General features: G+C 45.0%; 2 protein-coding genes across 2 annotated transcripts; both read right to left on the bottom strand.

Moving 5' to 3' along the window:
• Positions 1-2,001: 2,001 nt before the first annotated feature.
• Positions 2,002-5,080, bottom strand: LOC139205300 (zinc finger protein 436). The gene is made up of 3 exons (XM_070835469.1): positions 5,020-5,080; positions 4,260-4,744; positions 2,002-3,818 (listed from the first exon to the last, which is right to left on the bottom strand). The coding sequence occupies exons 2-3, from the start codon at positions 4,708-4,710 to the stop codon at positions 2,434-2,436; spliced, it is 1,836 nt and encodes a 611-aa protein (XP_070691570.1). The 5' UTR covers positions 4,711-4,744; positions 5,020-5,080; the 3' UTR covers positions 2,002-2,433.
• Positions 5,081-5,985: 905 nt separating this feature from the next.
• Positions 5,986-25,408, bottom strand: megf8 (multiple EGF-like-domains 8). Its single transcript, XM_070836134.1, has 44 exons — positions 25,120-25,408; positions 24,172-24,361; positions 23,917-24,080; positions 23,618-23,827; positions 23,313-23,493; positions 22,936-23,024; positions 22,191-22,404; positions 21,909-22,092; positions 21,354-21,499; positions 21,151-21,261; positions 20,856-21,007; positions 20,598-20,699; positions 20,312-20,459; positions 19,784-19,947; positions 19,216-19,419; positions 18,600-18,797; positions 18,135-18,395; positions 17,897-18,015; positions 17,660-17,791; positions 17,256-17,369; positions 16,997-17,080; positions 16,160-16,399; positions 15,889-16,073; positions 15,509-15,722; positions 15,058-15,298; positions 14,812-14,944; positions 14,286-14,536; positions 13,945-14,055; positions 13,714-13,832; positions 13,339-13,570; positions 13,069-13,240; positions 12,695-12,858; positions 12,459-12,594; positions 12,138-12,369; positions 11,908-12,034; positions 11,605-11,815; positions 11,085-11,299; positions 10,795-10,990; positions 10,495-10,663; positions 10,179-10,371; positions 9,917-10,087; positions 9,687-9,817; positions 9,389-9,521; positions 5,986-9,166 (listed from the first exon to the last, which is right to left on the bottom strand). The coding sequence occupies exons 1-44, from the start codon at positions 25,141-25,143 to the stop codon at positions 7,667-7,669; spliced, it is 8,667 nt and encodes a 2,888-aa protein (XP_070692235.1). The 5' UTR covers positions 25,144-25,408; the 3' UTR covers positions 5,986-7,666.
• Between the last annotated feature and the right edge of the window lie 256 nt (positions 25,409-25,664).

Raw genomic sequence — 25,664 nt, 5'->3', positions numbered from 1 at the left:
CTGTTACAACAGACCTAATAGCAGATTATTCTGCTGGCCAAAGATAATTATTCCTCACCTCCTGTTGTGGTTTCAGTCTTGATGGGGCGACCCGGTCCACTTATGAATGAATGGATCTTCGTCTCACGTCCCACAGGAGTTCTCTCCTCGTCGCTTTGAGGACGCTGTGGTCCCATCTTGGCTGACTGGATCATCTCACCTATTGCCTTCTTCTTTAGTGTAGAGGAAATTATCTATAGATATAAAAAGGCAGGTTTGACAAAGAGGACAGCAAGGTAATTTGTGACTTTTTTAAATGTACCCATCGTCTAGTAAGATGTACACTACATTATGAAGCTATCATTTAATGTCAACGCCCTCCTTGATGTGACTTGTACAAATCGCATAAATGCCACTAGAGGTCTCTGCATCTGAGGTTTTATCTTTTAATTTGACTATACAGAATACTCAGTTACTTAAACTGAGATCATTTTAATGTTTCTGCCAGATAATACGTTACAAAATGAATGGAGTAAAAAAGGCCACTCTCACATTAGTGTAAATTAAATGAATGACTGTGTAACTCAAATACTACAAATCCCCTCAATTCAGTGTCAATTCACAGTTTATCAATTATATGACGAAGGATCACAGTAATGTGATGCACAGCAACATACCAAGAACCATAGACTTGTGCAATCATATTGAATATAAATACATGTGTGTGAATTGTACTGTTGCGAAGTAAGACGCCACTTTGTATTAAATGATGTGTGATGTTGATCATGTAACCTGATGTGTGAGAGAAAGTTACATGATATGCTGACTTCTTTAAGCCATGAAATATTAAACACCTACTGAAAACATGAATCCACTTATCTCATAATTTGGCAAAGAGGACAGGAGAAATCCGAACTTACTGTCGATGCATGCAGTCACTTGAGCCGGGGCGTAGTTTAAGCTGCCTTCATGCAGTGCTTTGGGGTACCTGCACATTAAAACTGAGTTTAAAACGTGTTCCTGGAGGACACCGCTTGTCTTGAACCTGGTACTGAAGAGCCAGCTGAGCCCGTGAACACAGCAGCAGCTAAAGGAAGCAGCAGCTGTCCTGCTTAGCTTCGCTAGCTGAGTTAGCGCTAGCTTGCCTTAGCACTGCATCATCCCAGTCTGAGCTCAGGTCAAAGTTAGTTAAGGTCCAGCTGGCTTATGTCTGCCACTTTATAGATATTTACACCTTTTAAGATAAATAAAAAGAAAAGAACTTGACGAAATATGCCGCCAATTTTGGGACGTGGACAAACTGCTTGTTCGCACTTAGCAAACTTGACCTGCGCACTCTGCGCGCTAAAACTAAATATAGGCGTGTTTTGTCGATCCGCCCCTCCCTCGTGGGAGGAGCTTGAGCGTCCACGTTGAACGCCAAGTTAACTACGGCTGCCCCGCCCCGCCGAGATGCGCCGTGCCCTGCATCAATGCTGAGTTAACAGCAGCCTGAACACGCAGAGAAGCAGGCTCCTTTCAGGGCCTCCACACTTCACCTTCGCAGTTTTCATGACCCCAGCGATCACACTGCTGTGATTTTAAAGGCTACTAAACTAATAACGACGAACTCCCGACCCCAAGACGACACACCAAATCATCATCAAATACAGGTGCTACACATTTAGCTTACTCGTTACAGTTTTAAAAGATAAATTCATAGCCGGGAGAACTAAAGAGCAGTTGCTTGTCCAGTGTGTTAGAGAAACGAGAGTAACTGTTTCATTCAATGACGGTTTCTTGAAGCAGACACTGACTAAACAAATAGTCCCCATTCCCAAGTTTCACTCAGCAGTGTTACCCAGCTAGATTTATGAATACTAAGAGCCAAACCAGGTCTGCCCACTAATCTGTTATTCTTTGCATTTTTATATAATTCTCCAGTTTTCAGTTTCTGGTGAAATACAACCATCCTTATTGTGGGCATTTAACACTTGTGCACAAACGCTTCACATAATTTGGCCTCTTCCAGTGTTCATGCAGTCATCAAATAATTTATTACATTTTTACAAATAATACAGCATTGATCAGTGGAGACAAAAACCATCTGCTGTCTGCATGTCCCGCTGACCTCTGCCTCATACCACGTTCTCAAGCCTCCATTTTTATAGTGTCTTCCCAAACCATTTTAGACCGATCCTGGAGGAAGATCATACAAGGCCTGGGATAGTGCTGTAAAAAAAAAAAAAAAAAAAAAGTTCCATGCAATGTCAAACATGAATCATGAGTTCATTTCACAGTTCATAATAAATTAATCTGAGTCAAGAGGGTTACAGAAAGGTCATATAAATAATTATGTACAGATATGAGTTTTGACATTGACACATTCACGGAAAAAAAAAAAAAGAAACTCTAGTAGTCGACTGAACATCTCTCAGAATCAGCCTAGTGTATTTACAGTCCTCTCAGGAATGTTCAGCGACATTTAGCCACGTGCCCAGAAAGATGGTGAGAGCGAGCAAACCTGCGGAGACAGTTGGGGCAGGAATATGGCTTCTCCCCAGTGTGCGTTAACATGTGAGTTTTCAAATGGCCTGACAGGCGAAAGCTTTTTCCACATTCTTGGCACGAGTAGGGACGCTGGTTAGTGTGACTCCTCCTGTGTTTTCCCAGATCACCAGAGGAGGTGTAACGGCGGTGGCAGTCTGGACACTCAAAGGGCTTTTCCCCAGAGTGTATCCTCTTATGTTTCACCAGGTCGCCGGACTGAGTGAAGCTCTTGTCGCATTCAGTGCATTTGTAGGGTCTCTCACCCGTGTGGGTGCGTTGGTGGTTTCGCAGATGTGCAAGGCGAATGAACCTATTGCCGCAGACTGTACAGTGGTAAGGCCTTTCACCGGTGTGTGTCCGCAGGTGTATTTTCAACGCCCCGAGATCTCCGATCTTCAGCCCACAGTCCCCGCACTGGTGAGCTTTCTCATTGGTGTGAAGTTTGCTGTGAACCCTCAGGTTTCTTTGGGTGTTAAAATTCTTCCCGCACACATTGCAGTGGTAGGGTTTCTCGCTGGAATGCGTCCTCAGGTGGACATCCAGACTCGACTTGAATCCAAACTCCTTTCCGCATTCGGGGCAAGAATATTCCTTCTTGCCCGAGTGTGTGGTTAAGTGGCACTTGAGGTGGTGTGATCTTAAAAAGGCCTTCCCGCAAACCTGACATTTGTACGGCTTCTCACCTGTGTGTATCTTCATGTGCTGCCGCCAGCCGCTGCGCTCCACGAACCTCCTGCCACAGTCCTTGCAGACAAACGGCCGGTCGCCTGTGTGTGTGCGCATGTGATCCTCCAGACTCTGAGGTGTGCGTAGCTTCTTGCCACACTCTGGACACTGCACACCAGTGTCCAGACAGATCGGTTTATCCTCAGGTTCTGTGTTATCCGGCTCATGACACAAATGAGGCCCTTGACCCCAGGTAGCTTTGAAGTTCTTCCCACAGTCGGCGCAGCTCAGATGCCCTCCTCTGGTAACCACGGACATGTTGTGCCATCGCTGACAGTGATTCTTCAGATTCTTCAGGTACTGGAAGCTGCGTGCACAGGTTGGACAGGGGTGGAGCCTGCGGGGAGGGGCAGAAGGGTGGGCTTCACGTACATGGACCCTAAGGTGTACTTTAGAGTTAAAGGTGCTGCTGCAGACAGTGCAGGTGTGTTTGGGGATGAGGTTTAGTGTGCTGTTTGAAAGGCATCTTTTCAACTTGGCAAGATACTGTTTCTGATGGACCCACTTGATGTGCTTCTCCAAGAACTCCAAGTCAGTGAAGGAGACGGTGCAGTGAGGACATGGGAAGAAGTCAGACGATGACTCTAAGCAGGAGAGGAAGACACACACAGAAAGCAGAGCACATATAAACAAAAAGGAACAATTTATTATGTACACTTCCCTGTCATAGTGACAATCTAGAATATATTGAATTAAATTAAGGCTATTGTAGATACTGTAAATGCACTTTTTTTGGGCTGATATGATCCAGACTTGTCGTCTGACACTGAGATAGAAAGGAGGGTAAATATAAAAATGTATTTCAAACATGCCTTTCTTAAATTAAAACATTACACAGCAAACTACTGCAGTCAAATTTGACACTTCAAAGTTACTAAAAATGCACTTCCACATTTTAGCCATCTGTGTTGCTCCATTACACTTTTAACAATGTGGTTAGGGCAACCAAAGAGACACCATACTGTGGAGCTGCACTTAGAAAAGAGTGAGTAAACACAAACAATAAAAAGAAAACTCTATCCAACCTGTGCAGACCTCCTCCCCTTCTCCATAACCCTCCTGGATGTTGCCTTCATCCTCTGCCTCCTCTTCACAGTCCCTCTCTTCTTTAATCCACGACTCTGACTCCTCCTTGATAGCAGCCTCGGTGGATTCCTGGTGTGGCTGATGGTCAAGGTCATGCTCGTCCTTTACGTGTCCCTGTTGGTGGTGAGCATCTGATCTGGATGCCACAGGCTTAGTGTCCAGACAGCTGGAAGGGTCTCCACTGTGCTCCTCGCTGATCTCCTGTGAGTATGGTTCCTCCTTGATTTGGATGTTGAGACCATCTCCATTAGTGTAAACCTCATGAGAGCCCTCCTCTGATTCACATTCACTTTTCACTTTCACCGCATCCTGTTGTTTCTCCCCCCTCTTTGGTTTGTTGTTGTTGTTGTTGTTTTGCAAAGATTTCTTCTTGGCAGGTTTCATCTTCATCGTGTCACCATTGGGATGTCGTCCATTCAGTGTGCTGTGGACCACAGGGACACATTACCGAGGTGAATATCTTGTCAGGCAAAGACGGCTACATTCAAGGCAATGAAAGCAAAATAAAAACAAAAACAAGCGTCAATCTTCTCCGTTTCGGTCACCTTTCTGTCATCTCACGTTAGCATCATAGCTAAGCTCCACTAACGTTAACATTAGCTAGCAGCAGTGCTAGCACCGTGGCTCCTTTACTGTCTCCTGTGGCCATGCAGCTGTCACTGTCATTCAGCTTTTGTCCGCTTTATAGAAAAGACTTACCGCTGTAAATAGACGCAATTCAGCCGAAGCAGCTTTTCAGTATCTAAGCTAACGTCCACTAACTGGCTACATTAGTGTGCAGTGATAACAACAGGAAGCTCAGCACACTTCCTGTGGTACTGGCCAATCAGCTCAGACCACAGACGTCCACGTTACAGCCCACAATGCCCTTAAAGGGACAGCAGCAAATTACCTTCACACACTCCGCACCGCAGACACATATTTTAACTCATTAGTCCCCGGTCCTGGACTTGCCTTTGCAATATTTTACACACATCACAATTTCTTAGAGACCAAATTGGTGTCATAGCAATTTACTAATATTTTGCTCTTACTTTGTTGTGAATAGCTGATTTGTAGTTGATTGGAAACGATTTTTTATAATTAATTTTAAAATAAATTGTTAGGCACATACCACATACAGGAGTCCAACTTCTTTCCATAGTAAAACAGGTCAAGAGTGTCTAAAACATATGGAACTCAAACACATACACTTCATTGGATTTAGTTGAGTTTACTTATCTATCCATTTATTCATCTATTTTAAAAATCAGTCTAATATAATTCCACTAGCCTTTGCTCAGGCTGTGATGTGCCTTGGGTTTGTTAAATAAGATTTAAAAAAACGGAACAAACAAAAAAACTCTTCAAAAGATACAAATCTTTGTATTTTGGATCTATTAAGTAGTAAACTGTCAGATTCAAATGAGACTCATAGATGCACCAGGAAGGTGAAGCATCAACTATGAGACAAATACAGGCAGTAATAAAGTCAAGGTGACAATAAGACACTAAATTCCTAGTTTTATTTTCTATGTTCAACTAATGGTGTCAAAAATCAAATACTTACGTTACAGCAGCATAATTTTTATTAACATCCGAGAACTTAACATTTCTTTTCCCATGTAAAATGTCCTCACTGTGCTTCTTAAATAAAAAATGATATTAATGGTAACAGCTGCATAATTCTCTCTTCTGTACAAAACAGTCACAATCATGTTCCACAGACTTTATTTCAGCCGACTCAGGACAGAAAATCTTGACGCAATCTTCTGTTCAACAGTGTCCCTTCTTTGAAAACAAGAAAAAAAGCACGAGTTATGTACAAAAATAAAGTATGTAAAAAAAAAAAAACAAAGATACAGGACAAAAAAACAGTATTAATGCTTATTTGTGGAGGGCTGCTATAAATAGTGACAGTATTCATCTGAACTTGAGTTTGCTTAACTATGCTGAGTATTCAGTTCATGACAAAACCTCTTGTGATTTTGCTCATTTGATAAGAAGCCAGTAGCACCGTTCTGAGTTCATCCACGACACTGTGTGCCACCTGAGGCTGGACGACATCCCCTCTGAAGAGTTTCACATGAATAATGGGGCTCATTGCCTCCATGCAGTGCAAAAAGGAAAACAAAGAGAAAAAAAAATACCAACATCAACACCAACCAGTGAAAGTAATTCAGTCTCATTGCAAATAAAAATTGCTATCAAGTCTTCCCAAAATCTCTCACCTGGAGAACTTTCTTTCCATTATCATTGTAGTTTCAATAGAGTAACATTTTCTGTACTGTATTTTTTTTTTTTTAAATCAAATTTATAGCTATGATTGGCTGATACAATCATCTATGCAGTTGCCTGAAAAAAAGCATTCCAGCAAAAGTAGCAGAACACCAACATACATTTCATGTCAACAAAATATGATGAAATGTTTAAAAACAACACAATTTCTTCATTTTTATGGACGAGTTCTGTTGTGTTTTACATTATAATAGTGTCAAGAACTTAAGAGTCATACTGAAAACATAATCCTTCATTTTTTTTAACAAAAATTATTCATCAAACAAAATGTGACGTGTTATGATGTCCTCGAGGAGCTGCACTGCACATTTCCATTAACACTAGTATCAAGTGTAAGCCAGCTGACTCACAGACAAGGCAAGAAGTGAAGGCAGAAGAGCAGAAAAACAAACAATGTAACAGAGCAAGTAAATGAATATGCAAAAAAAACATACTCAGAAGTCTGTTTAACATAAATATGTAGCTTAGAAGCCTGCCATATATTGAGTTACAATTATAAATCACTTATATTGACTATGATATAAAAACCATCTCACAAGCAACTTTGACTTTTTTCTGCACGGAGCTGACAATCAAAATCTTGCACATTATTCTGAACCAATTTATTAGTCTTTTGTTCTCAATGGCAATTTTGATTGTCACTTTTTGGGGTATAAAGCACATGTTGGTTCCAAAGAGAGCGGATGTATTTTTTTTTTTTTTTTAAACACCTCTGTTGGTGAATGAGAAGAATTTTAAACAACAGCTTCAGCCTTTGTATGAGACTGACAGTCGAGCGTGCTCATACCTCTTTAGTGATCACAGACGGGATGCAAGTATTGTAGTTGTAGTGCATTCAAGAGACAGCTGGCCTGGTCATGTGAAGCACTGAAATACAGTATAGCAATACATAATACAATAAAAGACTTAATTATTCATTATACAGTGTATGTACAACTCTGTTCAAAATGCTCACGTTAACTGACTGACGTAACCCTTTCTTTTGGATTAATTTATTATATATCACACACTTTACAGATTTATCCCTTCTCTTTTATCCCTGTCCTCTTTAATTTAAACCTGTGCTGCCCTACATAGCCATAGTGGTCAGGTGCTGATGCCCTAGCAGCCCCTTGCGCCCTGCCCCCCCTCCAGGGTGGCCCCCTGCGTTGCCATGGCCACAGTATTCTTGCAGGTTCTGACGCAAAGTAACCAGCGCAGAGCCCAGACAGGCACGATTTGGAGCCAAGACGCCCCCAGGCAGCTGGAAAAGGACAGTGGCCACCCCTGCCATGCCGTCATCTGTGGGCTCTAGGGTGATGGGCCCCACCTTAAAGGTGGAATAGGAAAAGCCCATGAGCTGAGAGAGGAAGGGGTCGGAGCGGCAAAAGTGCTGGTAGCCACTGTACGTCGTTGGGTGGTGATGATGTGAGGCTGTGGTGCCAGCTGTGGTGCTGGCATAGTGGTGGGTGTTCAAGTAGTGCAGCGGCAGGTGCTGCCCGCCGTTGCCCCCTCCACCCAGGGTGAGGTGATGGTGGTGGTGGGCCGTGGGCCCGGAGCCCGGGTCATGTTTGTAGGAGACAGGTCCTGCCCTGCCCCTCTGGCCCACCACCACTCCTCCTAACTTGCTCGTACGGGCATGAGCAAGCGACACAGTGCTGCCCCCCACTCCTCCACCAGCTGAGGGCAGGTAGATGAGCTGAGGCTCCTCCGGCTCCAGGTATATGGTGAGTTTAGCAAAGGGCCTTGACGCCATCTTGGTCATCTCCTGGATGTGGCGGCGCTGCTCCCGACGGAAGTCCAGGAACTGCTTAACCTTCCACAGGAGGACGCAGACAGACAGGAAGAGGAAAAAGCAGGAGAAGAAAACAGAGAAGAAGACAAAAAGATCGATGTGGGCTTGGTCCTGTCGCAGAAACAGCAGGCCCTGGGACTCCCCGTGTCTGCTGTCAGTTCCCACACCTCTCAGAGCGATGTAGAAGCGGCTGGATTTCAGGGAATGCACCTCATGGGGGAAAGTGATGACGACACGATCTCGAACAGCCCGGACAATCAGCACTGTCTGTGGCTTCCACACAGTGATGTAGGTGATGAGTCCTTCACCCTGCTCCTCCCTAATTTCTCTGTCTGCCCCTGGGGGTTTCGCTTGCAGCTGCAGCGGGTTGTGAGAGAGCACAGGACCCCCAACACTGGATGAGGCATTAGCAAACACCTTTATAGGGGATGGAGGTGAATCCTTATCTGCACCAGTCGTTGCCCCACGAGTCACTGATTCCTCCTCGATCCTGATGGTATGAATCCCTGTGTGCCGGTCCACATCAACGATGAAGGTGTCATGAGAGTTGGACACATAGACCTCCACCTCACCAAAGGTAACATCAATGGTGACCCGAATGTCCACATTGGTGAACTTCGGCTGTGCGGCGAAAAACACGGTACGGCCTTTGGGCAGATTTCGGATGGTGGGATCATGGAAGCAGTTGGTCTGGGATGTGGGGTCAAAGCAGCACTCTGTGTCCACGTTGAACTGACGGTAGCACTGACGCCCATTCACCGGTGTGCCATTGAAGGAGTCTTTGCACTTGGCACACTAAACAGAGCAGCACAACATATGTAATTTGAGCAAAATCCAGTACTTAAAAAGAGGAAGATCACAAACTTTTTTCTCATTTCTGAATATTTCTTTTATCAGTGCAGAGAAAAAACATATTGTGACACAGAACACCTTCTGTGTGTAAAAAGATATGCTGTCAACATTTTGCAAGTGAAAGCCTTCTCAAGTATTTAAAGAACTCTCTAGCATAGAGCGTACCTGCTGCCTGTAGCAGTCTTTCCTGTCACTCTGGGGGCTGCTGAGACAGGAGGAGGTCTCTGTGTTGTTTTGGCAGGGGCAACCTGTACCATCGTGTTCATTACATGTGTCTGCATGTCCATTGCACTGACATCTGCGGTGAAGAAGAGTTTTACTAGGTTAGTCGTTTCTATAAACATGGAGTATAGAGGACCTTTAAAAACATTTAAACATTTATTACTGTATGTAACATATACATGCTTTGTAATGTTGGACACAGCATGAGAATCCTGACTGCTGAGCAGCAAACTTTACTCACTTGTCACATTTCCCCTGCAGCAGGAAGTAGCCACTGAGGCAGCTTTCACACTTGTCCCCAACACTGTTGTTCTGGCAGTTCACACACACAGCACTCTCTTCTGTGGGACCCTCAGACACCCAGTTCTGAATCTAATAAAAGGACAGAGAGGTAAGACCCCTGAAAACTCATTGTTATTGTATATTCTGGATTTGCTTTTTAGATATAATCAGGAAAATGCTACAGCTTACGCTGTTGGGGTCCAGAGGGAAGAGCCGTGAGTTCTCAAGTGCCTTCTTATGTTCATCTCGGGTTAAACACACAGCACTGTTTCCCCTGCAAAACTCCCGACATGGACGACAAGTGCCACCACCCTTGGCAGAGCCCACAAACAGAGGCTTGCACTTCTCACAGTGCTTACCCTGGAAATTGAGGGGGGGGGGAAATCATCAGCACTGGACATGGATAAACTGTGTTTTCAGTATGTGCGGGTGTTTTACTACAAGCACTTACTATGGTGTTATTGTGGCACTCCAGGCAAACATCTGGTTTATTAACACCCGCGCAGTTGCTGTGTTTGTTGCAGCTGCACTGAGAAGAACAGTTATCCCCCACAAATCCAAAGTGACACTGGCAGATTCCTGGGGAAACGCATGTCCCATTCACACAGCCTTGTGCACACACTGGTTCACATTGACCAGAAGCACTGTACAGGAGAAAAAGGAGAGGACGCCATTTGGGTAATCGTGTCCACTAACTATGAACAGCAACATAATATTCTTTTAAACTATCCTCGGGCTGAGGCATAAATGCTGACTCCTGATCTTACCTGCTGAGTATGTAGCCCTGTTTGCAGGTGCAGTGATATCCCTGGGGTAGGTCGTGGCAGTCCTGGGTGCTGTTGCAGTGGTGATGGCCGTTGGCGCACTCATCCTCCTCTGGGCAGTGGAGGAAGGACCAGCTGCTGTTTCTCAGGGGACAAACACCCTCACTCACGCCTGGGAGACAAGAATGGAAAAAGTGTGAATCAGGGATGAGAAAGGCATTTGTTTGGATTACTGAAGTGAAAAATGTAACACTGAACTGGTAACTCTCTACACTGCTCAACCTTTTGACCTTATGAACTCACCATCAAGTCCTCCTTGCAGGCAGCGTCCAGCCCCATTGCCTCCCCGACTAGAACACCAGCCACACTGAGGCCTGGCAATGCACTGGGAGCACTGGGTGAGCTGGGAGCACTGGGGAGAGCAAGAGTCCCCCGCAGAAAGCAGACGGCCACACTGACCTGCTTCACATCGCAGGGGCACGAAAGACGGACTCATGCACTAGAGGAGGAGGAGAGAAATTTGCTGTATGTTAACATGTTTTTAGTAAATAAATCACACAAAATACTGTAAAGCTCAAGGAGGGAAGTCTAACCTGCTGCAGAGCCATGCTCCACACACAGTGCTGCCAGCCCCCATCAGAGCCTCTGGAGCCCAGACAGAGACTGCAGTTATGGAGACTGTGGCAGGGTGGAGGGCACGGCATAGGGGGAGAGGACTCCACTTGCATGGGTGAGACGTTGAGCAGGGCGTAGCTGAAACATGTCCAATCGTAGGTGGGGTTCACACTCAAGATGCGCCTTGTCTCACCTGGAGAAATCACGACGCAGTCAAAGTTTTTTTAGTGGAACACTTCATGAGAAGAAAAATGTCTTAAATGTAGATAACCAAAGCTTGCTGAAATCTTAACAGCTACACAGTTATCTCCAAAGTAATTAATCATCTAAATGTGCTACGTGTGGCGATTAAGATCATTGAATCACAATGTCTACGTCTGTATCCTTTACGCTTTTCTTACACGAACTTGTCTGTTTTAAATGAAACAATGAAAACAAAAATAGAGCCTTGAAGAAATTCACAATTTCCTTGAGGCTCTTCAACACTACTACCCGTACCTGTGCGTTTAAATTGGCGAGTCCACATGCATTTTCCAGAAGCAGTACATTTGGGGCAGTCAGAGGCCTCGCAGCTGGTCTCAGTGCAGTTGCTAGACAGGAAGATCTCTCTCTGGTTGATCCGACAGTCATGTTCAGATGTACAGCTAACAGAGCTGCTGATACAGGCCCCCTCTGGGCAGTTTGTGCACCACTTACACTGTAGAGCAGGCTGGGAAATTCAGTAAAGAACAGATTTTAGTTTGGTTGGTTGTCTCTATTTGATTTAGTGAGTAGGGTCAGAGTAGGGGTGACGTATGCTACCTGTGATGGACTGGAGAATGTTTTAGGGTGCCGGGCGAGGCATTCACTGCAGGTCTTCAATCTGCGACACTGGTCTGGCTGGCGGGGAGTCGGGGAACAGGGAGACGGGCCAGTGAAGCAACCCATTCTGATGGAGAGGGAGGGAGACAATTTTTAAGTTGGACATCTTTTATTTAGCATTGGTACCTAGTTGCTGTTTTTTTTAGAGTTGCTTTCAACTGTTGCATTACCTCTCAGCAGTATCAGAAGAAGCACAGGTTCCCCTGCACCAGACACAGCTGCCTGTGGTGGTGTTGCAGGCTTCTGGTGTGGGCAGCAGGGCACAAGGGTCAGAGGGCACAGACAGGGTTAGGAGCCTGCCTAGCGTGACACCATTGAAGCCTCCTGACAGGAAGAGTCGGCCACCCCAGCTCGTCATGGCAAGAGACACTGAACGATTTACTGGATCTCCTACAGCTGAGACTGAAAGAAAGAGAGGAAAAGTGGTTAGGTTATGGTGTGGTAAGTTATGATTTCACCATTACTGAATCAGAAGACACCAAGATGATCACCTGGTTGTATCCAGGTGTTACAGTTGATCTGGTACAGAGACACTGAGTTGCTGTAGTCTTCTACTTCTGTCCTCCCTCCGACAATGACCATGGTGTCTTTGATCAGGGCTGCAGCGTGGAAGAAACGGGACAGGGGCTGCGAAAGCAAAGAGATGGTACAGCAAGAAGAGATACATTTATGCAGTGGACTGATCCATTGGCCTACAGGTGAGGGTTAGATGAGATTGGCCTCTTACCTTATTACCCTGTGAGGGGACCAGCAGAGACCAGGTGAGATTGGGATAGTACAGGCTGTAGAGCTCGCCTGAGGGCTCCACTGTCTCCACGTGAAAGCGGTAGCCTCCAAAGACATAGATAGCATCAGTCTGTTCATGGTAGACTGCTGAGTGGCCATATAAACCTGATTGAGGAAATCATGAGACAAAACAGGTTTAAGTGCAAAAGAAAAACATTTCACTGCATGTGTCTGTGTGTTGTCTATTTAGTCATTTTCAAAATGTAGATTAGTAAATGAGGCATTTTTGTACTTCAACAAGTGGTGCATCAGTCAAAAAGTTATAGACTGTTTTAAAACTGTTACAACCGATAAAAAACAAAAGGCCTTGAAAACCTGTGGGTGGTGTGCCAGTGTGGGGGGCAATGGTCCAGTTTCCAGAATGAGGGCTGAACTCCAGTAGATGGTGATTGAATCCGTTATCTGGCGAGTAACCTCCAATCAGCAGTACAGATGAATCTCGGCGAACAGTTAAAGTGTGGCCCGCTAACTGGGGCAGCACTGAGCTCTGCCAGAGGTGGAAGAAAATTTTACTTGCTTTAAGTAAAAAAAACACTGCACACTTTTTCTGATATTTTGCATTACAACAATAAATGTAATGCTAACCTCGTGTTCTCTCCAGACTAAACTGCTGAGATTGAGACTCCAGGTATCCATGGCAACACCATTTTGAGTGACACCGCCCACCACCAACATGAAGCTGTGACTGGCTCCGTGACTGCCAGGCTCGTGACTTGTCAGCAGCACGGCGGCATGGTGATAGCGAGCTCTGGGGGTTGAGCCATCCTCTATAGAGCTTGTCAACATTTGGGTCCAACGGTGCTCTGCCACTGAATACCTACAAGACAACAGAGCCAAAATGTGTTATTATACACATATTGACAGTAAATGCTCTAAATACAGTAAATATTGTATAATGACACTTAAACTGTTTCATGAAATGAATACTACCTAGAGCAGTGTCAGGTTACACGCCCCTACCTGTAGACATTTCCCAGAATGCCCTCTGACAGAGAGAGCCCTCCATACATCCAGAGGTGGCCCTGTGGTCCAGACACCAGAGAGTGGCCCATCCTGTGGAGGAACCTGTGGGCCTGATTCTGTGGAGTAATAGTGCATATGAATGTGTGCTTGTGTGCACTGGCTGTAAAAAAGAATATCATTACTTGTGTGGACTGAAGCATTTTTTTACGGTTTGTGTTCTGTCCCTACCACTGTCAATTGTGTGTCCAGCAGTGTTTCCCACAGCAGGCTGCTGACGTCCCGAGGAACAGAGCAGTCTGAGCCAGCCCAGCTCTCTGAGCACACGCACACTCCTAGAGACTGAGACAAACGAGACATGTAGGTTAGAAATCTAAGAAAAACTGCTCTGTCATCTTTTAGTATTTCAAAATGTTTGTGTTTTCAACTGTATAAAACTGTCATTTTATAGACAGAGATTATTATGAACACATCACAACAAATCAAATGGCGGATAGTATACAACAACAGTGCGTTATGGTACTCTAAAAACCAAATGTAGACTTCCACGTATATCTTGCCACAGCTCTTACTATATTACAAGTTCCTCTTCCTTCTGCTATTCCACAATCCTGAGGGCACAGAGGCCGGTCGCAGTGGGGTCCAGCATATCCCTGAGGGCACTGACAGAGCCCTCCCTGGCACTGGGCTCCACCTGGACACACAGGTGACCCCTCGTCACCCTCATCAGAGCTCTGGTGGCATCGCCGCACCCAAAATGATGCATTGAAGCCTTGTGGTTTGTTTGAGGAGACGTTGGCCTCAAAGTAGACGGAGATCACACCTGGTGGTGAAAGGGAAAATACAATATAGTGAAAGTGACTCTTAATGTTTAAATTCCATTATTAGTAAATTACTATTAGTAATTAGTCTAGGGTATGAGTTTGTATAACATGTTTCAGTGGCTGACAGTAAAAGGACTTCTCCAATGCCCTGAGGTTACATAATCTGCTAGGTAGTTGGTGGTTTGTGTGTTTAGAGGGTACCAAGTACCATTTTAATACCATTCTAATAGCTCAACTTTTGCAGTGTGGACTGAATGAATATATGGATGGATACCTGAGGTGGCCTCTACAGTGATAGGCTGAGTCCTTGTAGTGCCACAAAACGCCCCAATCAGGTTGTGATCTGAATGTACAACTCCATTGCCCAGGAAACGAGGAAGGCCATCAAACACATAGACATAGGAGCTCTGCAAGACAAAACCAAGGGGACGTATGCAGAGAGAAATAAATGTTTTGATCCTAGCACAGCTGACATATTTATTTGCTTGTGTGTATATAATCAGGACAACTTTGAACTCACTTTACAATGAGTATGGGAGTCTGGGTGTAGAGTGAGGGCTACAGGAGGGCACAGCTGTCTTGGCAGACAAGGTGCCAGATTCCCAGTCACAGAGAGGACCCACAGGCAATGAGAAAGTCCTCCTTTCCCCTCTGTGCCACTTCGCCATCCCAGAGAAGAGGAAAGAGGCATGGCAGAGGCGGAGGTGGACGAGAGTAGTACAGAGCGGCCCTGGCACTGGCGGTAGCATGTGCCATTGTTCCTATTGGTAAGAGAAAGATGGCAGAAATAGAAAAGTCATGATGATTGAATCTGAAAATACGAAAAACAACCAGATATTTCAAAGTTTTTCACTTTCAACTATTTATCATGATCTCTGTCCCTTAATTCAGCATTGTTTTCAATCAGTTCAGACATAAGAGAAATTAAAAGTGGGCATTACACTCAAGGTGTTTGATTAAGGTCTTTTTACCTGGGGTCTCCGTAGTAACCAGGCAGGCAGGACTCACAGTGTGGTCCCTGAGTGTTGTGGGTGCAGTAGCACTGGCCTGTCTGGTTGTGACAGTATCCTCGGAGAGGGTCGCCATGGCCGTTACACTCACATGGCACACAGCCACTGCCGCCAGCCAGGGCTGAACCGAAGCTACCTGGACGGCAGTGCTCACAGTGGGGCCCTGTAGTCCAATCTGAAGAACAGAGGAGCAATGTCAGCTGGGGCAAATTTCAATAAAAGCACATTAGTTTTATGAATTGTCTAATTCTACCGCAGAAATTGTCTCGCTTCAGTACGAATTAAATACAAATGATGCCCGAGAACAATCTCTTGAAATGAGCCATATATTTAGGTCTCACCCTGACATTCATCACAGATCCCTGGTGCAGTGATACAGGTGGAGTGGAAGTTGCAGCCACAGTCCACATCACATTCAACACCACTCAGAACCAGTGTGGCGGGGTCAGATGTCCAGCCGAGGGAACACTCACACTCAAACCGTGGGCTGCCACTACACTGGCCCTCACGACACTCATTATAGCACCTGTGGGATGGAAACAAATACAAGAGGGGGTCAAATGTCCATTTTTGACTAAATGACTAAATGGGAAAGGTAAACAAGGCTCTTACGTCTGGTTGCAGTGCAGAGTGCCATCCCCTGTATATCCTCTCTCACAGTGGCACTCATAGGAGGTGGGAGTGTTGATGCACGTGGCAAAGGGGTGACAGTTGTGGAGACCAAGCCTGCACTCCTCAACATCAGGGCAGGTGGGGTAGGACCAGATCGCATCTTGCTCTTCATCTTCCAAGTGCTCCAGCTCCATCTCCATTTCCAGGGGTCGAGGTGGGGCTGAAGTCTGGGGCTCAGGGCTGGAAGAATGGGACAAGAAGATGTGATGCTGGACAGGCATACTACATCAATCCATCATCCATTATGTTATAGCCCCACGGAGAAGTTCTGTTTTAGTTTGAGCATTCTAAGGTGTCTAAGGAGGATTTAAGAAAAAAATTACACATCCTTACAAAAAATACTAAGTACTACAATTATTTTTTAAGTGGATATAACTGATAACATTAAAATGTTTTTTTCCAATACATAGACTGGAACAAGGGAATTTTTTACTGAAGTCTCTTGCAAATGTTTATTAAAATACTTCAAATCAAAATACACTGATGAAATGCACAACGTGAGGTCGGCTTCTAAAAAGACATGTAATTATTGTTTTTTTACCCAATTTTTAATGCATTCTGTCCTATTTAATTGAGTCACTAAACTGTGAAAAACATGTTAAGGATCCCTTCTATCGAGTGGACCACAACAAATATATATTCAACCCACGTGAAACACTCCATCCACAAATAAAGCTACCCATATAACAAAAGTCCTTATGTGAAAAAGTCACATGCTTAAGACAGCTTACTGCACTGCTGCATTGAGTCATGAAAGTGTACTAAGAGATATCTCACTTCGCAGCCCGGGCCTCAGCCACAGCCACGCTGCAGTTGTAGACCAAGGGGTCGTCCATTCCTGCCCAATCTCCCCTCAAACATCTATAAAAGGTGGAAAACATAAAATAAATACAAGAAAACCACAATAAAAGCAATTTGACAAAGAATTTGGTAATTAGTCAATGAAATCAGCCATGTTGGCACTATATGCACTTTCTCTGTATAGTGTACAAACAAAACTATTTGTGTGCTAGACCTGATTGTTTGCTAGACTTACTTTCCAATTGTGGGATTGTTGTAGTCACCACACCAGCCACACTGGAATGTCCGCAGGCAGTCCATGCACGTGTTTATAGCTGAACACTGCTTACACTGAGGAACCGAATGAACACTAGTACGAGAATGAAGAACAACAATATTAGATTATTGATCTAAGGTTCACCTCAACATACTGACTGACAAGATATACCTAATTGCACTGAAATTATACATTTTAAGATAATTAGTTTTTTGTCTTATTTTTGTTTGAGTACTTTGAGTGTACTACTATGTATTCTCAAGTTGAAATCACTAAAACAGGAAAGCAGGTAACCGTGTGTGCAACTGCAAATAGTTATCACATTTTATCAACTTTGAGCTAAACATGAAATAAAGAAAGTCTTGAAAAGGTCCTCATTTTACCTGTCGTACCAGTCCCTGCACTCTCCATAGGGGTATTTTGTGAGGTAGGCAGCAAAATAGAAGCAGGCCTGGGCTGACTCACACCATGCACACTGGCTGGAGTTAGAGAGGCACTCACCACACGTCTTTCTCCTTTGCAAAACAAAGAGACAACCACAGAGGGGAGGACAATAAGAACGAGCTGTAGGTTCTAACTGAAATCACGTATAATGCTGAAAATAACGTTTTTCAACTCACTGGTTGCAGACTTTAGGACACCCCCTTGGGTCACGTATAGATCCATCTAGTCTTCCCCGTCGACTGCACTGGTAGTCCCCTTTCTTGCTGGAGTTTATCTGCCACTCGCAGAAAGGGTCCTGCACTCCAAAGATAGTTTTATTAGAAGGAGTCAGAAACAGTAGTTGTAGCAGCCTCAAATTAAGCTATGTAATTCAGCATCATAGTGACACTACATTATTTATTATCTGTGATGTACCTGTGTACAGGCGGAGCAGTCTCTGTACTCTTCACACAAGGTGCAGTGCTGGGGTGCCAACAGCAGATGGCGCTGACCTTCTCCCTTGCCTTCACCCTTTTCTCCCTCAGGGCAGGGCTCAAGGTCTGGGCTGTCCCGCAGCAGGCAGCGGGATAAAGATGGGCACCAGCCACAAGACTGGTCAGACAGGCAGGCCAGACAGGACATGTAGCTGGAACAGGAACCTGAGCGGTAAGGCTCCAGGAACAGGAAGGAGATCTCCTAAGAGAGCAAATTATGGAGAAAAGAGCACATGAGGTAAGAGAGTTTGTTTCAACGGAAGGAAACTCATTGTACAGAAAAATGACAGAAATGTAAATATGCGAGGAAAACAAGCTTATGTTTTTTTTCTCCTTTCACTGATTATGCAGGTTAAAGGTCTTTGCTTTTGTAGTGAAGCGCGTGTTTAACTGTGCTAGTACTCACACTCCCTCCAGGCAGTGTTCTGTTCCAGATCAGGGCCATCTCGCTGGTCTGTCCTGAGCCCGAGTTGTTAAGGTAGCCTTCAGCCTGAACAAGGTAATGGTTGCCCCTGGTCAGGTTAGAGAACAGTCTACTCCCATCTGGGCGAGCCAGCAGCTTCGACTCCTTCTCCTGCTGGGCTGCCCAACGACCCACCACCTCCTGCTCCGATTGTTTAATGATGCAGAGAGAGTTACAGACAAAGAAAAAGTGAAGAGTAAGTAAAAATGGCAATAAATAATTGCTGTTCATTTTATAATTCTCAGTCATTTAACTTAAAGTACGATCACAATCTAATGCAATATTTGTCCACGTTCTATTACGCTATTATATGCATTTCATTTTTGGGGATCCAACACTCAAGTGCAGCAAAACAGTTAAAAAACAGGCATGCAGTCTTGCTGTCAAGTAAGGATTTAATTTATAGTAAGCACAGACACAAACCAGACTACAGCAGACATAGAGAGAGGTTATTTGTCCTGCACTGATTACTCTTTCCAAGAGTCACCATGTTATTCCATTATGGGAATAAAATCGCTAATTTTTTGTATTTGAAGAATTGACTTGTATTTTTCCTCACCAGTTGGCTGGAGTTGGGCCCTGACGCCATTCGAGCCTCAAAGTGGAGCCTCTGGATTCGAGCCCACATGGAGACAGTCTCTGTGGGAGGGGGTGCAGGTGGAGGGGCCCCCCACAACGGGTGGATGAAGCCCCTGAACTGTAGGGCTACGTCCATTTCCGTGGTGGGGCTGAGGATGATGGTGGTGCTGCGGAGGATGGACACCTGGCGAAGGGGTGAGGAAGATGGAGGATTGTGGAGGATGGATGGAAGTGGAAACACATCAACAGAAGCACTATTCTCTACGAACTGCTACACAAATTTGACAAACTACTTGAAAAAGGAATCTTCTCTATGAGTGAATTGCAAAACAGACAGCGGGTGAGCATTGGAGTCAAGAGGTTAGAAGGCCAAGAGCACAAGGTAGAAAACAACAACAAAAAATATTAATATTCAAGTTGGAGAACTATAGTGGAGTCAAAGTGTCAAAGCAATGGTGGAGGAAGGAAGGACGGATAAGTATAAGCAGAGAGGGAAGTAGTTACAACCACAACTAGTACAGTCAGTACTTGAGATTTAGACTCCATACCTTGTCAGGCTGGGAGTCGTTGCGGGGGTGCTGGAAGGTGAGCAGGTGCAGTCCCGGGACATAGTTCTCGGTGCGACAGGAGGGGAGGGAGGTTAGGAAAAGGGTACGCTCCCCCCACCAGCCGTACGCCCCTGAGATCTGGTCCACACGGCACGCACTTCGCTCTGTGAGACCAAGAGGGAGAGGTCAGCACACAAATAACACATCTGACCTCTTAAAATCTCATAATACAGCAGTTTCCTACAGTGCACTACTGTACTGAAACAAGTCTGATCTGCAACTTTTGTGTGACGTGTGTTCAAAAAGAGTAAAAAGACATGACCTCACTGCACCAAAGTATGCGACTGGACAGGCAAGTCAAATCATGGTCTGAGTAGCCTGTCCGATCTCAACTGGGTACAGTAAAGTCACTGTACTCCATCTCTGAAACACGCCCAACATAAGTCTAGTCACTCCCATGCCATGTCCCCCTTTTTTTCAGTCTGAGCCCATCTCTTTTGCCCTCCTTCCTCCTTCCCTGGGTCTCACCTGACACTGGTAGGCAGGACTCATTCTGAACACACCAGCCAAATTCCCCAGGGGCACGAGCCAGAGAAGCTGGAGTGCCACTGAACACCAGACAGGACTGGCAATCAGACAGGAAGCGAGCCAGTCCCAGGCAGCCAGTACTGCCACACTGTGAACACACAAACACAGAAAAACGTAATCCTGACAGATGTTTATACCGACACATTGCAGTGAAAAAACATGTTTTTTGTGACTCAATGTGAGGACGGATATAAAAACCACAAGGCTGTGCCAAGTTGAGTATTACCGGATTAGTGGGTTGGTACTCTCGACAGCGACCTTCACACCAGCTGCACTCTGGGTTCTTAAGGCACATACTTTCATCCAGCGCCTCAGCACAGACAGCGTCCTGGTAAGGCAACATGCAAATACACACACACAAGTATTTCACAACAACTTAGTTATCCCTAGTTTCCTCAACTTTCAGTCGTTCCACAGCATAGGCAAATTTGCCCTTCTTCCCAATGATGTTGCTGTTCTCTTGTTTTAAGACACTTTCACTCACCCTGTCACCTTGATCGCTACTGACAAACAGTGGAACTTTGTAAGCCACCAGGTCTCCACGGGCAACACCACTGTAACCCCCAGCAACCAGCAGCACTCGTCCCTCCATCACAGCAGCAACATGTGAGTACCGCCCCCTCACAGCATCTCCACCTTAGAAAAAAAATCAAACTTTTATAGGCAGTGTATCTACAGATGCACGAGTAAAAACTGCCAAGACATAGCTGTAGATGAAACTATGTGTGAGAGTTGTGACAGAAGTAAGTACACAAGTAACACAGTCTACAGGAACTCACTGAGTGACCATCGCTCCCCAGCAGACACCCACTGGTGACAGCCCAGATGGTAAAAGAAGATCTCCTCATCATAGCACTTCTCCTCTTGGTAGTGAATATGTACATTCCCCCCTGGGAGACACAGTCAGGAAGAAATAGATAAATATACACGGGACTGCACTGACTAAAATGGACCTGTGTTTGCTAATTTTGTCCATGCTCACCGTAGACCACCATGTAGTTTCCAATGACGATGGCTGAGTGGAAAGCTCTTTCTCTGGGGCCTGTCGCTGGGAAACGGGAACGGAAGGAGGTCCAGAACCTCCTGTCCACGTGGAACACATCTGTGTTGTTCACCCTCACGCTAAACCTTAGAAAAATATACAGCAAGTGTACTTTAAGAATCTGCAAAGATGCTGCATATTTTGGAATTTACTTGTTGGGTTATCCCCAAAATGTTCTTTGGGTAATCATTTGTTCCATTATTTTCAATCATTTCTACCTCTGCTATTCTTATTATTATGTTTTACTGGAGTGTATCATTCAGCAAGTGTTCCTGCAGGGATCAGTTTTATCTCAGCTAATCTAATGAGACATATAGTTTACTCTTTGTATACAGTAATAGTCCCCAAACACAGATACACTTCAAAACTAGGCAGCAAACTGCCCCATCCTCCAAATTTACAAATGTGTAGAATATGTAGGAACACGTCACGTCTGTATTCTCTCTGGCTGTGTGTGTGAAATTCCGGTGTGCTTATGCACAAGACAGCGTGTACCTAGCAGTGGTAGGCCTGTGGCCTCCGTAGACCAGAAGTGTCCTTGATGGGCTGTGGAACACCATGGAGTGGCCAGCGGTGGCAGGGGGCTTCCCACCGGTGGGCTGAACAGTCTCCCACCGTCCAGAGCCACGCAGACCGAACCGATAGAGAGAAGAGGAAAACATATCCTCCTCAGTGCGACCTGCAAAATAAGGAGAGAAAACGGAAAGATGCTTCTTAACAATGATTTATTTCTCAAGAGATACATGCATGCCAATGATATTAGGATTTAAAACGTACCTCCAAATACATAGAGATAACTGTCTACTATGGCTGCAGCATGATTGGCTAGTTTAGGGGCACCATGTGAATTTGAAAAGCCAAGCTGTTGCCATTCATCATGGAGTGGGCGGTACATCCAGACATCACTGGCCAGGGAGCCGTTGGCTAGCTCTCCACCAAAGATAACCATATTACCCATGAACTCTACTGCAGTGTGGGAATGACGAGCCACCTGACAACATAGGACAGCCAAACATTGCAGGAAGGATGTGAATGAAAAGGGAATGTAAAATAAAAAATGAGAGCACTTGTGTCCTTGTTGACTACACAAAAAACAGGTAATTACGAGAAAACCTACATTGACACAATTGATCATTAATCAGATTTCTGCCCTATCACATTTTCTAATCACTTCAGGCATAGTTTAAGTGTATGCATCATATGTGTCTGAAGTGCACAAATGATCTACTATTCAGATGTGGAAACATTGCAAGACTTGTACAATTCAGCTTGAGTTTACTTGCTACAACTAATTATGTTTCCTTTAATCCTTCTGCCAGTAGAATCCCAGCTCTGTTGACACAGTTTCTCTGAATAATTTATCCTGGTTAGGAAAACCAGGTTTCTCCTTTGACATTTGAACTGCAGAAGGCTGAGAGTAAAAGGATCACTTGTCTGCATGGAAACACAGTATATAAGAGGCAAGAGCAGGAGCAAGCAAAAACTGCATGTGTGTGTGTGTGTGTCTCCACAAACCACTTACAGGAGAGTGACCATACGACCTGCTTTCCCATTGGTTGGTTGTGAAGTTATATTTGATCAAGTCACCAAGAGCTCTGTTCAAGTCAAACCCTGCGGAAAAAAGGTAGTAATCAAACATACACTGATGTCATCCATGATCAATCAGATACCAAAGAAGTAAAAGAGTCAAATCAGGGACTGCAGCTAAAACAAAGTAGAAGAAGAAACATTAAGGTAAAATAAAAATGTAATCCTTAAAATCGGAGTTTGGGAAGTGATAAACATTTCTAAATTTGACTTTATGTTGAACGTTGAAGGAGCATTAACTCACAACAAATGTATTTAAAACGGGATGTATTAAAACAAAACCAGTGGAACTTTAAAGTGTGTCACTCTCACCGCCAAACAAGTACATGGCTCCAGTGGAGGACAGGTACGTGCCAGCAGAACCCATCCTGGGTGGCGTGTAGGGGTTTCCCTCACTCACACGGTACCACTGCCCAACCCCACTGTCATCATGGAAACCAAGCTGGCAGCTGTGACCCAGGAAGCCTGGGTTACACAGACAGCGCTCTCCTTTCTGAGACAAAACATGTGTTAAACAGTTAAAGACCAATAAAAAATGTTTCAATAAACCCCACAACTGACAGGCATAATCCAAGCTTATTTGGTGAAGCATGAGCGGCCCTTTGGCCTAAACTTACCTTGTCACATTGGCCATTTACAGAACAAGCCTGGGAGCACAGGGGGGTTGTACAAGCTGCTTCTCCCCAGCCCTGATGGCAGTGGCACTTTAATGTAGAGGAATCACAGCGGCCATGACCGCCACAGGCTCCAGGGCACAAAGAGAAGGTGTACGTTGCATTGAAGCCCAGGAGGTTGTAATTAGCATCACTGAAGAGATGAAGCAGCATCTAGAACAAGCAAATTAACAGAAACAAAGTTAACATCTGCCACAGTTGGTGTGCTTTGGAGTTTCTCTCAGCATGTCTGAATTGGTTACCTTGCCAGACTTGGCTTCAATAGGTTGAGGCAGAGTGTTGCCACTCAGACTGGCAAGGAGAGGGCTCTGGTAGGAGTCTCCATCATACACAAACAGGTAATCATAGGTACACTCTGTGTCCATGAAGGTGAAATTTAAGACAATGCGGTGATTGTTGCTCGGAGCTGGAAGAAATAAAGAAAATAGGAAATATCAGTGTGATTAACTGACAGTCTAATTTTTCCTGTGCACAAGACAATATTCAGCTCATTATACCTTTGATAAGCCACTCGCAGTTCCCATTGACAGAGTAGTTTCCTGGCCCATCTGTGACGTAGCCTGGTGGTCCCCTCAAAACCTGCCTGTGGCCCTTGCAGTCCCCTGCCTGGCAAACAGGGGCCTCGGCCAACAGCAGAGCCACCAGGATAAAGGAGACAGGGAGGGGGGAGGCCATCACTGGCACTGCCTGAAAGATGGGAAGGAAAAGATGAAACAGGGTCCAAATAGCAACATCACTACCAAAAACATACAGCAGCATCTTGCAGCTAACGGTGGACAAACCTCCTAGAAACTTCAGCTGGATCGAGCACTAGATCTACCAAACTAGACAAACGAACTATACCAGCAGGATAACAAAGAGGATTATTCCAAGAGTCAAACAACTTGGTATGGCCCTTGCAGTCCCCTGCCCATCAACACATTTCTCTTTTGCTGACAGAGCTCACTGCAAGACTCAACTCTATGTATGCATGGTCGGTTTGTGCACTGCAGAATTAAACAGACCTAAAAGGTGGCCAGATTACAAATTGCCTGCTGCGCATTACGGGACGCAGTTAGACAGCCTCTAGGAAAAAAAAAAAAAACTGAATCTGACGGAGCTAACAACTGTTGGCCCTATGTACAGTTACATTAGCCCACTAACGTTATCAGTGCACCAATCCCACAAACATAACAGTAATGTTAAACGAAGCTTCACCAAAGAAGTGTTATACGCAAAAACAATGCTATAGTGCAACACAGCGTGTATTAATTACACTATATTCAACTAGCTAAGGTTAAAGGATAAACGAAGTACTGTTAGCAACAAGGAGCTCTCCGCAGGCTATCACAACAAAGCTAACGTACAGGGAAGCTAAGATACTCTTGCTAACATTGACCGAAAACCGTAACCAAACAGAGGCCGGTAAATGTCTAGTTTGCAGTTTTTGCACCATCATTACTCACCAGTTCCCGTCTCGTTGGCTTCATGGCAATTTACATTTTCGGTATCCCTTAAACGCTAGCTACCGCATGAGCCAACTTATCGTTAGTGACCACTCAGGACTGACAGCTAGCTAAATTAGCTAGTAGCTACTGATGCGGACAGCCCTGGCTGGGGCTACTGCACGGTAGGCTGCTAGCTTGTTCGTTAGCGAGCTAGCGGCACAGCCAAACTCCAGATGCGCAATCGTCAGTGGCTGCAAAATCTGCCAGAATAAGTCATTCTGGAGAGAAATTCGTGCATTGTGTAATAACGTAATTATGTTTCCAAAAACAAAGAAGAAAATGCGGCCAGCTAACGACGCAACCTTTTAGACCGCATCGACCCGTTTCCTGCGGTCCATTTTGAGGACAGATGCCCGTTGTTTTGGTGTTTATGGCTGGCTAGCAGTAAACCGGTGGTTGCCAACACAAAAGACACCGCTGCAAGTGTGATGTCCCACCACCGCCATCCAGTGGAGATCGGAAACAGTGTTTAAACATCTGGATAAAGACAACATAAACAATGG

Source organism: Pempheris klunzingeri, chromosome 8, assembly GCF_042242105.1.
Source record: "Pempheris klunzingeri isolate RE-2024b chromosome 8, fPemKlu1.hap1, whole genome shotgun sequence".
NCBI lineage: Eukaryota > Metazoa > Chordata > Actinopteri > Acropomatiformes > Pempheridae > Pempheris > Pempheris klunzingeri.
Note: the sequence above shows the minus strand (reverse complement) of the source record. Positions and strands in the feature narration are given on the sequence as shown.